Below are 13,786 nucleotides of genomic sequence, written 5' to 3' on the forward strand. Positions count from 1 at the left end.
TTATTGGGCAGAACATTCAAAATCTTCAATGAGAAACATGAAAAGATAGGAATGTAGCAAAAATGGTAATTTCATATACTTTAAATGGTTAAGAAATGAATAAATGCTACAGTAAAGATGGCACTTGGCCTTATAAAGATATTCAGGCTAGTGTGAAGATGGGTGTCAAACTGACTGCAACCTCTGAGTTACTATACGGTAGAATAAAGGTTACTTGTGATTCTCCCCGCATCCCACATCAGATGTGTGTGGTTCCCAACATACAGTGAGCTGCTATGGCTGCCACACAACGGAGGTGTGTGGGATGTTTAGTCAACTCGGTGTAGTTTTTCACTGACAGAAACCATATATTGGCCAACACGAAATTCACACTGTGCTTAGATTGTTCCCCGTCTATCAAAGCACTGGAACAAACAGATGTGACTCTGCTCCCATTGGGACCATTCATGGAAGAAACCTTTAGGGTAATCATGTAAGAGGGGCAATCTAAGGGTAAACCAAGTTTTAAACTATCACTCTATGATGACAGTCCCCTTTTAGAACACTACATGTGGGGGAGAACCGTTTGTTTACTACACCCCACCTCACCCACCCATCCTGCTTGGTTTGCTTTTCACCAGGACGAGCAGCCATTTTTTCCCAGAGTGTAAATCAGTTGACCATGTTAAAAAGACACACAGAGGAAAAGGGAGAGCGGATAAGACGATAAAGGTGGGGTGGGGTGGGGTGGGTGGTAGGGAGATATGTTCCAGAAGAGATAACAACCTAAACCAAGTTTGATAGCATTCAGCCAGGCAACTAAGGTTGGGAGGCAGAATGAACTCTAGGCAAACAGCATTTAAGAAAAAGGGAAGAATGTAGGACCAGAGCAGAGAACCAAAGTATCATGAACTATGCCAAAGAATTTCAATTTTGCTTAAAGACTGAAGAAAACAGAAGATTTTTTAAATCAAGATCATGATCACATTTGCTTTTCAGAAAGACATTTCTAATAGCAACGCAGAAGACAGAATGAGATGAGAATTTAGATTAATACAATTCAAATCAGAAATATTAATTACACAATTAAGAAACCTCTCTTTAAGGATAGGAACGATGGGCTGGGCGTTGGTGATGCATGTCTTTAATTCCAGCACTTGGGAGGCAGAGGCAGAGGATTTCTGTGAGTTCAGGTTCAGCCTGGTCTATGTAGTGAGTTCTAGGAGAGTCAGAGCTATGTAGAATGACACTGTCAAAACAATCAAACAAACAAACAAAAAAAAGCACCAACAAGAAACAAGAGTAATTTAGAAACAAAACTGAGACCCTTTTTGTTAAGATGACAGTAGAAACTCAAAGGAATCACGGATGGTGGTCAGTAAGTGACAGGTGGTGGTCAGTGAGTGACAGGTGGTAATGAGTGAGTGACAGATGGTGGTGAGTGAGTGACGGATGGTGGTAGTCAATGAGTGACAGATGGTGGTGGAGTGATGGGAGGTGGTCAGTGAGTGATGGGTGATGGTCAGTGACTAAGGGATGGTGGTGAGTAAGTGACGGGTGATGGTCAGTGAGTGATGGGTGATGGTCAATGAGTGACGGATGGTGGTCCGTGAGTGACGGGTGATGGTCAGTGAGTGATGGGTGATGGTCAATGAGTGACGGATGGTGGTCCGTGAGTGACGGGTGATGGTCAGTGAGTGATGGATGGTGGTCAGTGGAGTCAGTGAGTGTGTGATGATGCTGACAGATGCCAGGGAAGTTGGGAGACAGCCACTTGGTCGGTGTGAGAGGAAGTGCTAATAGAAAACTTTACTATGTCACAATTACATGAATAACCAAGGAAAAAAAACTTAAAATAGCCCACATGGGGCTGGTAAGATGGCTTAGTGGACAGGGCTGAGCCACCAAGGCTGATGACCTTAGTCTGATAAAGAAGGAGAAAACTGCATGCTGCACGTTGTCCCCTGACCTCCACAGGGTGCTGTGCTATATGGCATGCACAGACAAACAAACACAAAAAATGAAGGACTGAATAAATGTTAAAATAGATTATAAGTACAAAAGTGGAATTACAAGTGGAGATCATGGGCCTCCTCCCTCCCTCCCTCCTGTGGCGTTTCAAAAGATTACAGGCAAAGTAGCTATATCACGGTCCACAACCTGTGGCTTGAGACCCCTTTGGGGTCAAAGAGCCCTTTCACAGAGGTTTCAGAAAACAGATAATATAGGTATGAAGTAGCAACAAAATAATTTTATGGTTGGGGGGTCAACAGAACACAAGGAACTACATTAAAGTTTCGCAGCACTAGGAATTTAAGAACCACTGATCTAGAAGATATCCATGGAGAAGTGCTATAGTTTTGAAGATGGGAGTCTTTGATAGCAAAACTAACAAGAAATAGGAAAAGAACATAAGAAAGATCAGATGCTTAAGAGCTACATGGAGAACAAACTATGTCAGTCAGTGCTTTAAGTTCCCATCATACGTGGTCTTGCTTCCAACCCTGTATGCTAACTCACACCCAGATGACATGGAAGCTGAGAGAAGGTAAAAGCCCCCTAAGGGAAGACAAGCTGTAGTCAGCTTACACGAACTGACTCAGGTAGTTCATAACTGAAACCACTTAATTACGGCAACTGTTTTTTACTAATAGCAGAAATTATCAGTTGATTTACATAAGGTTTTATGGGTCATCCTCAAAGTTTACATACTAGGGTCTTAGCATTAAAAAGCCATGTGGACATGTAAAATCTACTGTTACTACTGCAACCCACAATGAGGGAGGCAGCAGTGATGACTCACTGAGGAGTTGCAGTGTGCCAAACAACCTACACAGCATTACAAACAGCCTTCAACAACTTTCAAAACAGTATGGTTATTGTTCCTTATTATACAGGAATACTGAAGGCCTGTGAGCTGTGGGATTTGCTCAGAATCCATGTTGATGGGTGGCCATACTGGGGTTTTTATCTAGAATAGCAGAGGAATTTCATCAGCTATACCAAGCTGGACATGTGGCTCAGCAGTACAGTACCACAGTTGAGGCTCTGGGGTCAAGTCTGCACTCAAAAACAAATACCGTCCCCCCCAAAAAACCAAAGACTGTAACTTCTAGAAAAGAGCACCTGAAAACTACAGAGTTCAATCCAAACAAAAGCAGATGGATAAAATCATAAAAGACGACAGTTTTATAAGATACCTGACGCTTTAGAGAGATCAATTCCATGTCCAGTTGCCTCAGGATGGTGTTGGCTGCATTGGGACTACAGGAAACAGCCACCACGTCCTCCTGGGTTAAATACATGCCCTTAGGTGGGCGGCACTTGGAACGCTGTGAGTGATGGCGGTGTTGCAAACTCTGGTAGTCCCTCCTCCCAAGGCCAACTTTGCTGGTTTGGACGGGCTGTTCAGTATTACCCTAAGGGAACACAGGTAGAAGTATAAGACCTTTGATTTTCACAAATGTATACAGAGTAAACAATCTACTACAAATAGAAAAGTCTTCAGTACTTCAAAATACTTCCAACAAGTTTTATTATTTATTAAGTCCAAATACAACACACACTGGGGTTAGGTGACACTGTGACAAAATATATTTTTGATTAACTCAATAAGATGTTTAGTTTTTACATCTTGAGGACTATGAATACAGAAAAAAATAAGTTACACTGTAAATTCTTCCCATTTTCTTATGCAATGAAGAACAAAACCTTGCCCCAAACTACAAATTATACATATAAAGGTCTACAAAAAGAGCCACACAAAAAAGACAATTTAAGAACTACATGTGCATATTAGGTAGCTGGTAAAAAGAAAAAGGTTTTATTTTACTTGGAGTTTCAGAACAATGTTTGGCTTTTGAGGACACAAGATGATCCTGGCTCTGATGATAAGGGCACTGTCAAACGTGTGCATGTGACTTGTAGATAACAGAACTCCAAACCCAAGTATTAGGTATCATCAGCTCATGCCCCAGAAGAGTTAGAAAGGTTGTTCCAGTAATGATGACAATGGACTATTAAGTAGCATCAATACTTAATGTTCTAAAATGCAAACACCAGTGTCACTTTGTGTTTCTGAGAGAAATCCATTGAGACCTGACACATCTCATTGATATCTCGAGAAGCGTTATTTAGAAAGTGGAGTTGAATTCATAGGACTGTAAAGTCAAGTGTAATTCACCTTACTGCTTGAAACTCAAAGCAATTAAGGCAAATCTGATGTTCAGAGATGCCTCCTAAAATCTTTGAATCAAAGATTTTTCAAGCTGGCAGTGAAGTGTGGCCATTCCTCAGCAGCTTGGAACCATGAGACAAGAAATCAGAGGGAGAGGGCATAGGCCTGAAGCTCCAGGCTTCAGTGGTGGCTGCGCAGGGCACAAGAGACAAGGGCAGAGTGCTAAAAGGTGCACCTGTCAATGTGTAAAGCAGGGAAAATACCCCCGTTTGCTCCACCACAGGAGAGGGCTAGAACCAGTCATGTCTGTACCAGTCTTGGCTGAAGAAAAGAAAACTTGAGAAGTCTTCCCTGAGACTCCCCATCCAGAGTCTTGCCTCAGCCAGGGTTAGGCCCTAAACTTATATGATCTTTGTAGCTTGAGAAGTCCCAAATAAAATATTTTAGAGGTTTAGGATGGTAGTGCCTATACACACTTAGAAACAAATGCAGATGCTATTTGGAAGAACATGGTCTAACCTCAGGTCTTAGAGATGTGTATGAATTTCTAAAGGATATTCCTTGGGGGGGGGGGTGACAAAGAAAGGACTGAATTAACAAAGAATGGTGAGCCAAATAATCAATAAATATACATGTTAAAAACAGCAGCTAAAAAGAAAACACCACATTTAAGTTTGAATAAGTTAAAGATAAAACCAAAGCAAGATGTGACTATAACTGTGGGTTTTTACACAAATCACAAACTGGTAGGGTTTGGAGTCGAAGTGTCTGCTGATCAGAAAGTCACTGGGAATACTAGTACTGGAATCTAACTTAAATATAGAAGATAAAATATCTTGAGTACACAAGAATAGAAATACAGAAATAGCTAGCTCAGAGTAGCAGACAGTAAAATGATGGAATATATACATCTCTAAAATAGGCCACAAAGGAAAGAAGCTGGAAAAGGCAAATAGGCTTGGGGAACAAATTCAGCCCAGAGTTTGCTGTGCAGCAGAAGGACCGGGTTGTGAACCCCAGTCCCCACAACAAAACATGGCATAGCAGCACATGTCCACAACCCCAGCACTGGGCTACAGAGATACAGGGGTCCTGGAAGCTCATTGGTCAGCTTTGTTCAGTTAGACCAGCAAGCTCAGTGAGAGGACCTTGCCTCAAGAAGAAGGAGGAGAAGGAATGAAGGCAGGCAGGCAGGCAGGCAGGCACGCGCGCACACGCGCGCGCGCGCACACACACACACACACACACACACACACACACACACACACTTTGGTTCTAAGAAGGCTACAGTAAGAAGAGTGAAGAGGGGAATTTAAAAAACCAGAAAAACCCCGGGAGATGGTGGTACACACTTTTAATCCCAGCACCAGGAGGCAGAGGCAGGGTTCCAAGGCCAGCCTGGTCTATAAAGCAAGTTCCAGGGTAGGCTAGAAAGTTACAGAAAAACCCTATCTCAGGGAAAACAAAACAAAACAGGAAGAAACCATTCTGAAAAGTGAATCATGGGGCTGAAGAGACACCCAGTGGTTAAGAGCAGGCCCTGCTTTTGCAGAGGACCTGAGCTGTCACCATCACCAACACTGGGTGACACAATTGCCTGCAGCTCCTGGTCCAGGGGCTTCCACAGGTGCCCGCACTCATGATGCACATATTCACACACAGCACACACACACACACACACACACACACACACACACACACACACACACACACACGATTAATGTGTCTATGGCTCAAGGAAGCAAAAGTAAAGCCAACAGGAGTGGTGAAAAAATTAAGGGATCTGCAAGTAGCTTGGCACTCGAAAACTATTAAAGTCTGAAAGTTAGGAAAGTTAGCAAACACCAGGCTGAGGTCATTCAGGATTTTAAAATGTCATTAATGGAGAATCTTCTTCAAGGCAAGGTAAGGAACCAATAGGCAGAGTCTTCTGACGGTGACGGTTGCTGGGGACATTATATACTTCACACACATGGATACCCAGGTGAAGACAGAGACAGTGGCCACCTCCATGCCAGGGCTGTGACAACTGCTCGCTCCAAAGCTGCCTCATCTGTCAATGCTTTCAACACTTTCCAAATGTATAACTCCTTACCTGATTAAACAGCATGGGTATCAATTTAGCCTTTTCTTAATGACTGAAAGTCTCCTTACCTTGGGCATGCTGAGAGAGCCCAGCACCTTCCTACCGGGCTCTCTCACCTCTCACTGATCAGCTGTCAGTGTTCACTCCACATACCTGCCACTACTTTCTAATTGGCTATAACACGGAAAAAACACTTCTGAGAAACCTTGGGTAACAAAATCAGAAACCTTAAAATTTTACCTAACAAATTTTACTATACAAAGGTGAGTTTAATTTTTTTCTAATGGATTCAAGACTAAGAATTGCAACAGAGCCATTCCATCTGTGACTAGAGGAGATAAGCCAATACTACTACTTAACTGCTAGTAGAGGTTCTAAATGTTACAGATTTAAAATCTACTTCCTAAACCATTATACAAAAAGTTTTTCCTCTTTTCCACGAAGATTTAGTTTTAATTATTTGTATGTGTGTGTTTGTGTGTACACTGAGGACAGAGGTGTTGGCTCTCCTGGAGTTGGAGTTAGAGGAAGTTATAGGCCAGACCAGAGCACTGGGAACCAAGCTCCAGTCCTCTGAAAGGGTAGTAAGTGCTCTTAACCATTGAGCCATCTCTCCAACTCTCCTTTTTTTTCATCTTATTTTTGAAACAGGGTCTCATTGTGTAGTCCTGGCTGGCCTGGAACTCTCTAGACCAGGCAGGCCCAAACTTCAGAGACCCACCTTCCTCTGCTTCCCAAATGCTTGGATTAAAGGCGTGCTCCACCACGCCTGGCTCTAGGCCTCTTTACCCCATTAGTATAGAGTGTTAGGTCAGTCTTTGTGGTCAGGCAACTATAACAGGTACAAGGACTTCTAAGGGTCATCACCTCTTTTTTGGCTTCTTTTTTTGGGTCATAGTCACTGTCGTTCCCGTCCATTGGGTGTGTTTCTTCCACATCATCATCACTGAAAGAAACAAGATTAGTGGACCTTCTGGTAACTTCACTACACATTCCTAAGAATTGTCGCTAGGAAGAACAGCTGTAACCTGGATTTCAAAAGTTCTAAGAAACATTCTTCCTTTGGGGATTACAGAACTATTTATACAACATTGTTAGCTAAAAAGTAGAGATGCAGTGGGAAAGAAATTTACAAGTAGCACTTGGGGAGAGAAGACATGCAGCTTGATATAAGGCTGTTAACTTCAGCTGTCTGTACTTTGTATAAGGAGACAAAATACAATTATAGTAATGGGGCCTTATCTGCTCAGGGATGATACTTCAGTAAAGGTACAAAGCCAATCTTGCACAGAACATAGTCTCTAATATATTTGTGTGTGGAGGATTAGGGTGGAACCCAGGCCTCACGAATACCAGTGCTCTATCACTGAGCTACATCCCCAGGGCGCCTTTAATTCACACTGAACAGCCAACACAAAGGAAGCCTTAAGAGTAGAGAAGTTCTTACAATCCAGACTTCGGACCACTTGCATCTTCCTCACAGCACTAACAGTGCTGTGGCAGCTTTTTGTTTTATGAAAAATACAGAACCCAATGAAAAGTCCCCAACAGTGCATCAAGGTAAAGCATTCAACCTACCTGTCACCCTGATTATGTCTATTGGCTAGTTTACGGGCCTGGCGATCCATCAAACTTGTCCTTGAGCGAGTTTTTTTCCAAGAATAGTAATATTTTACAAGACTTGCAATTGTCTTATCTGGAAGCTTAAAAAACATTCCTGTTATTATTAGAAAGTTTAATTCATAAACTCTGATCAACAAATGAATACTAATATCATATTTTTTGATAACCAAGGCATAGATGAAAACTGTCATGGGTACCTTTATGAATGACAAGAACTTAGACTTCTGAGTGACTGGGCAGTGGTGGTGCACACCTTTAATCCCAGCACTTGGGAGGCAGAGGCAGGTGGATCTCTGTGAGTTCAAAGCCAGCCTGGTCTAAAGAGCACAGTGAGTTCCAGGATAGCCAGGGCTGTTACACAGAGAAACCCTATCTCAAAAAACCCCAAAAGACTTCTGAGCAGCAGAGGAGATGTAAGAAATGAGCTTGAGAGTCATGCATGACAAAAACCAAAAAGTACTGTTAATAGTCACAGTATCCATTACACCAGCAACACTGACACTCCTGAACCAGTGTTGCTGTCTTTTCCTGGGGTGGTGGTAGGGAAGATGTTACAAACTAACTTAATGAGAACATCCCCTTACATCCCCAGCACAGCCATACTGGTATTCAGCATTTGCTTCCTCAGAGTTACTCAACTCTCTTTTTTCTAGTTTAGAGCCTTTGGTAAATGATGGACATCAACATAGGCTCATATCATAGACTCACAGGGTGTGGGCCCTTTGAGTCTGGCCTCTCCCATGTAGCAAAGAAGAGCTATTCGGTACTTCACAGTCAACTTTTAAAGTCACTTTCGGTTTAAATCTAGATCTTTTAGTAAATAATACAGACAGGTCTTAACCACTGACCGGCCTTTGAATATTACAGTAGCTAACGATCACATATACTGGTGTGTCACACTGGCAAGTAGGATGAGAACTAACCACCAAAATGTTTATGCAGATGTAATAACATCATCTGCCGAGTGTCCGCTGCTTGATGTACATTATTTTGATGCAACACTAAACATCTAAGAACTAGCCATATAGAATATGGCAACTGGCAGTGTAGACATTTTTCCTTGAGAAAACAAGTCAAAGCAGCACCAACAATCCCCAGCAGTTCCCAGACAACGCTGACATAACACCTAGACTTAAGATGTACTTCCACATCAGAATCCTGCCAGTCTTTCATTTCTGTGTTACTTCATTATTGCCCAGGCACTGCCTTCCAGGTCAGCCCTGGATACATGTACATACAAGCAGTATCAAATGGTCTCAGTAGGTTGTATGTACCTATGTTAGTGCCTTTCAACTGGTCTGTCCAAGTTTAGTGGTCAGCCCTGTACATATAAGTAGTATCAAATGGTCTCAGTATGTACCTGTGTGTGTGAGTGTGCATGTACATACACAAACATGTAACAATAATTAAAGTGCTCGTGAACATGAAAGGGAGTTGGGGAACGAGGGAATTGTGGAGGGGAGAAGCGACATACAATGCTCATGTATTCTTTCATAGACTAAAAATGTGGACTTTCACATACAAAATGAAAGAAAATCCTAAAGTTAAAAATCAAAACATGCAAAAATAAAGTTACTATTCCCCTATAAAAACAACTACCAAACTAAGTAACTATTACTCAATTGAGACCAGATCAAAGCCAATTCATTTATGTGGAAGCATATACCTCATATACATGGATGATTCCAGAAAATATTATATGCTAATGCACCAACTTCAGATACTTTTTAATATTAAAATGGAAAACGTTTTATATTTAACAGGTAGGTAGTATTCAATAGTGTCATAAGACAATTATTGTAACGATAACCTGAGTAAGATGGAAAACACCATACCATTTGCTGAATCCTGTGAAAGCTCTTCCCGTGAAAACTAAAGGCTTGTTCAAACAGGACTCTGTCTTCCACGGTCCACTCATCCGGAAAGGGAGTGAAGTTAGGGAGGTCAGCAAGGGACTTCTCAATGTTATGTTTATGCCAGAACAGCATGCCAAGTGCCTTTGAAGGGAAAACACCCCTTTACTTTAAGAAGCTAAACACAAATCAGATTACAATTCTGAGTCTATGACTTCAACTTAAGATAAACTCAGCTTGGGGCCTTTAATAGGTAACATTTTAAATTGGAGCCTCAGAACAAGTCTTTGTACATATCATAATTGTTGCAGAAGTAAGAGGAGAGTGCAGTTTGGAGTGACTAACTCTAAAGCTCATGACAATTTTATCAACTTGTTAATATGTAGGAAAAATAGTCCAAAAGAAAGCTATCTAGTAAGTGACTGCAACCAATAGCTGAATAAAATTATTAATTATAACACAAGAGCCAGAAATAACCAGTTGAACTTAGCAGAGAAATGTCAAGCTTTTAACCTTTTAGAATTGTTATATGCTAGACAATTCTAAGATTTAAAGGTACTTTCACAGCAACTACCTCAATTTAATTATTTTGTCACATATTTAATAAAATATTGGTATATTTATTTTGCTGTTAACATTATGAATACATACAACATTAGAAGTCATCTAATTCATCATTAATAATTCATTTCTAAAACTGTATTATTCTTCCCTCTATTTTAAGCAGCAAGGTACTACTACCTTTACTACAAGGTATTAAGAATTGTTTAATGAATAAACTTTCATTCTGTCAAAAAAAAAAAGAGGCAGAATTTTTAGTGGTGAGTTTAAAAGTAAATGTCTGTATTTTGATAATAGAATTGTAACATAAAGATAAAAATAAACCAATATACACTCATATTTTGGAAGATTAACTTTCTCAAAGATTAACAAAGAAGGCACATCTCTAATCCCAGCACTGGGGAGTCAGAGGCAGGAGGATTCTGTGAGCTTGAGGCTAGGCTGGCCTATATACTGAGCTCTAGGACAGCCAGGAATACACAGAGAGACCCTGCCTCAAACAAATGAACAAACAAGATGGGTAATAGGCATGGCTATAATCCCAGCACGGCGGAGGGAGGCAGAGGTAGGAGGACCACTGCAAATTCCAGGCCAGTCAAGGTTATATATACACAGCAAGACCAAAGCAGGAGATAGGAGCATACACCTACAGCCCCAGCTGAGGCGGGACAGTTGCCAGCTTGGGTAACATAATGAGCCCTGGTCTTTTGGGATGAAGGAAAGGAAGAGGAGGAAGTGATGGAAGTAGACAGCCTGACAATGACCTCTGGCCTCCATAGGCCCACACGCTCCAGCACACATGCATGCATGCACAAACATATACACACACTTCTCTACATACCTGTTCCACATTGTAGCCATGCTTCTCCTTTGCAATGGCGATGTATTCGTCCACTATAAAGGAACAATGGTACGTCATTACTTCATTACTTTCATAACCTTCAATTTCTCAGATCTAGGTTTTTTTTTAACATGCCAAAATGATTTATTATTCTGAGTTTAAAAAAAATAGCCAAAGCTACCAAAGCTAGCATCCATGAAATGTTACTAAAGGAGACTTACACACAGCATCAGTGGCTCCTTACCTGGTATAAAATTTCATTTAACCTGACAACCCTACAACCATATATGATACAATTACTAAATTACTATATTACTAAATTAAGTGACATTACTATAATTATTTTTGTATGCTGACAATCACCCACGTGGAAGGAGACAGTGGAACTTAATTACACTGTAAAATCCTAAAATAGTCCTTGAAATACTTGTCTGTGTAAGACCCTTTCTCATATTTATAAGTGAGAACGGCTCATCTACTGTTCTGCAAGCTATACAGGATGGTGTGATGATGTGTGTAAACATCCCTGCCATGCCTTTAGCTGCTTCTTTAGTTCTTTTGGTTGTTTCACAGTGCTGAGGTACCTAGTGTTCATTTATCTGCCACACATAGTTAAATGAACAGAATAGCCCAGGCACACAGCTTTAATGGTGGTGTGATGGCTGCTTATTGCCTTGCCATCTGTGGCCTTCAAAATTCACTTTTAGGTGGGTGTTCACAATCACTCATTTATCTTTGTAAAATTATTTTTTAAAAGCATATGCACATGTAATTTATTCTTTAAATGTATTTTTAAGAAGCAGGAATCTTAAGTATTCTGACCCCGGAGTAGCTTAGCTACTGTCTACCTGAACTTGCTTTTCTGTTCATTTCTATCATTTCTAACTTTGGTGGGGGGTAATTTGAACTTTTGCACCTTAATTTCTGGCTTTAAACTCATGATAAAACAATACAGTCTCTCAGGATTGAATGAGTTAACACCCAGAAGATGCTCAGTAGTATGTGACACTTCCTAAGTACTTCTAAGGATCTGCTGTTATTATTGAACATTACAATTAATATACTAATATGCTATTAAAAATACAATAGCTATTTTTAAGTGAATGCTGTATTATACTTCCCCAAGTATAATCTGATACAGAAAGTCCAAGTATTATATTTTGTTTAGAATCCACTTAAGTACACTACAGACCTAGATAGATGCTGATTGAATACAGCAAATTAAGTAATACCAATTGACCAGAAGTGGTCTCAGGCCTGGCTGGGCATTAGAACCAATGACAGAGCTTTAAAAGCATGTGCAGGTTTTGCCTCTGAAGATGTGGGCCAATCAGACACCAGTCTTTTAAAAGGTTCTAACATACAATATAACCAGGATTGATCACTGCCAAAGATCCACTCTGGCCCTCTCTGTGGACACTATCCTAATGGTTACATTACCTTTGTGCATTTTGTTTTTCTGCTAGAAATGCACCATCGTACCAAACAGTGAAATCTGTTTTATGAATGAGCCTGGTATGCAACAATGAGCAAACCTCTCTTATTGAATGCCTCCAGGGCACAGGATCCCTAGCTTTGCAGTGGATGGCCTAGCCTAGCCCTCTAAAGCTTAAGTCAGAAAAATCACTAGGCATATAGACACATACTAACTTTCCATTTTTTAAAAATCTTGATTGCATCAATTGGCATGATGTACAGGATAGATAAGACATGGTTATTTTTCCTCAAGACATACACGTTCAAACAATGCTAGGAAATGCTTTTAAAGACAGGCCTATTTTATGTCTGCTAGAATGGCTGTTTGGTGTAGCTGTTGTTGTTATCTAGTAAATTTGATAGCTGAATGGAGGGGTGAGGATCTTAGTGTTGTTACCTGTGTGTTTCCTATATCTGATGTGCCGAAAAGGGTTCAGGTCCGCTACATCACACTGAAGTCTAAAGCCATGAGTCAAGAAGTGCATGGTCAGGGATCCGGAAGGTCTCAGTCCAGAAATGGAGAGCACAAGATGACCTGATGGCTGCTGCGGTCACTCCTCTCACCTTCCCTCTTTAAAATGGTGATGAGAGTGGGCTCTCTGAAGCTTGAAGGCATTTCTTTTACTGCTCCATAGACTGAGGAAAAGCCTGTGCAGATGGCTACTTAGTAACTCCCTCCCCTGCTCGAGGATATAAGCAGCAGAGCCATCAGAGCCTAGGTTTTGCATTCTTCATGGGCCTGACACAAAACTGAAATGATCAAATTCACTACCTTTCAAAAGGAGAAACATCCTAATATAATGGAGGTTTTCATTAAGAGAAGAAAACAAAGGTAATTCTGTTCTTAAGAGAACCTAAGAGACTAAGAAACAAACGCAGATTACATTTTGAACAGGCAGATTCCCTATGGATCTTAACATTCAATCTCAGAAAAAAAACTTACATTTGGCATCTGGGACACTGTGGTAAGGCGACCACACAAGCATCCCTCCATTGTCTTTATCTGTGTACTTGGTAGCACCTGAGGAAAAATTAATTATTTTGAATATGATAGTTTTTTACTTATATTCCAAGTAAACACAAGCAAACTTTTATTTGTTTCGGTATAATACCTGCAAGTAAGGACAAAGATACAAGGAAACAGAATGAAAAGATTTACATGAAATACAGTAAATCAACTGTTTGTGGAA

At 40.7% G+C, this 13,786-nt stretch overlaps 1 protein-coding gene across 6 annotated transcripts in view; it reads right to left on the reverse strand.

Annotated features, from left to right (window-relative positions):
- Rcor3 (REST corepressor 3) overlaps nucleotides 1–13,786 on the reverse strand; it is a 39,517-nt gene that overhangs the window by 18,030 nt on the left and 7,701 nt on the right. For 5 of the 6 annotated variants that reach the window (XM_051186658.1, XM_051186663.1, XM_051186664.1 and 2 more), the window contains exons 3-8: nucleotides 13,540–13,617; nucleotides 11,121–11,173; nucleotides 9,701–9,862; nucleotides 7,821–7,945; nucleotides 7,110–7,188; nucleotides 3,180–3,398 (exon numbers count right to left, since the gene is read on the reverse strand). In XM_051186658.1, the coding sequence (XP_051042615.1) occupies nucleotides 3,180–3,398; nucleotides 7,110–7,188; nucleotides 7,821–7,945; nucleotides 9,701–9,862; nucleotides 11,121–11,173; nucleotides 13,540–13,617 (716 nt within the window). Of the gene's footprint in view, nucleotides 1–3,179; nucleotides 3,399–7,109; nucleotides 7,189–7,820; nucleotides 7,946–9,700; nucleotides 9,863–11,120; nucleotides 11,174–12,993; nucleotides 13,245–13,539; nucleotides 13,618–13,786 lie in introns of those variants that run through there. The other variant, XM_051186659.1, reaches the window with a different exon arrangement.

The sequence above is a fragment of the Phodopus roborovskii genome, unplaced genomic scaffold, assembly GCF_943737965.1.
Source record: "Phodopus roborovskii unplaced genomic scaffold, PHOROB, whole genome shotgun sequence".
Taxonomy (NCBI): domain Eukaryota; kingdom Metazoa; phylum Chordata; class Mammalia; order Rodentia; family Cricetidae; genus Phodopus; species Phodopus roborovskii.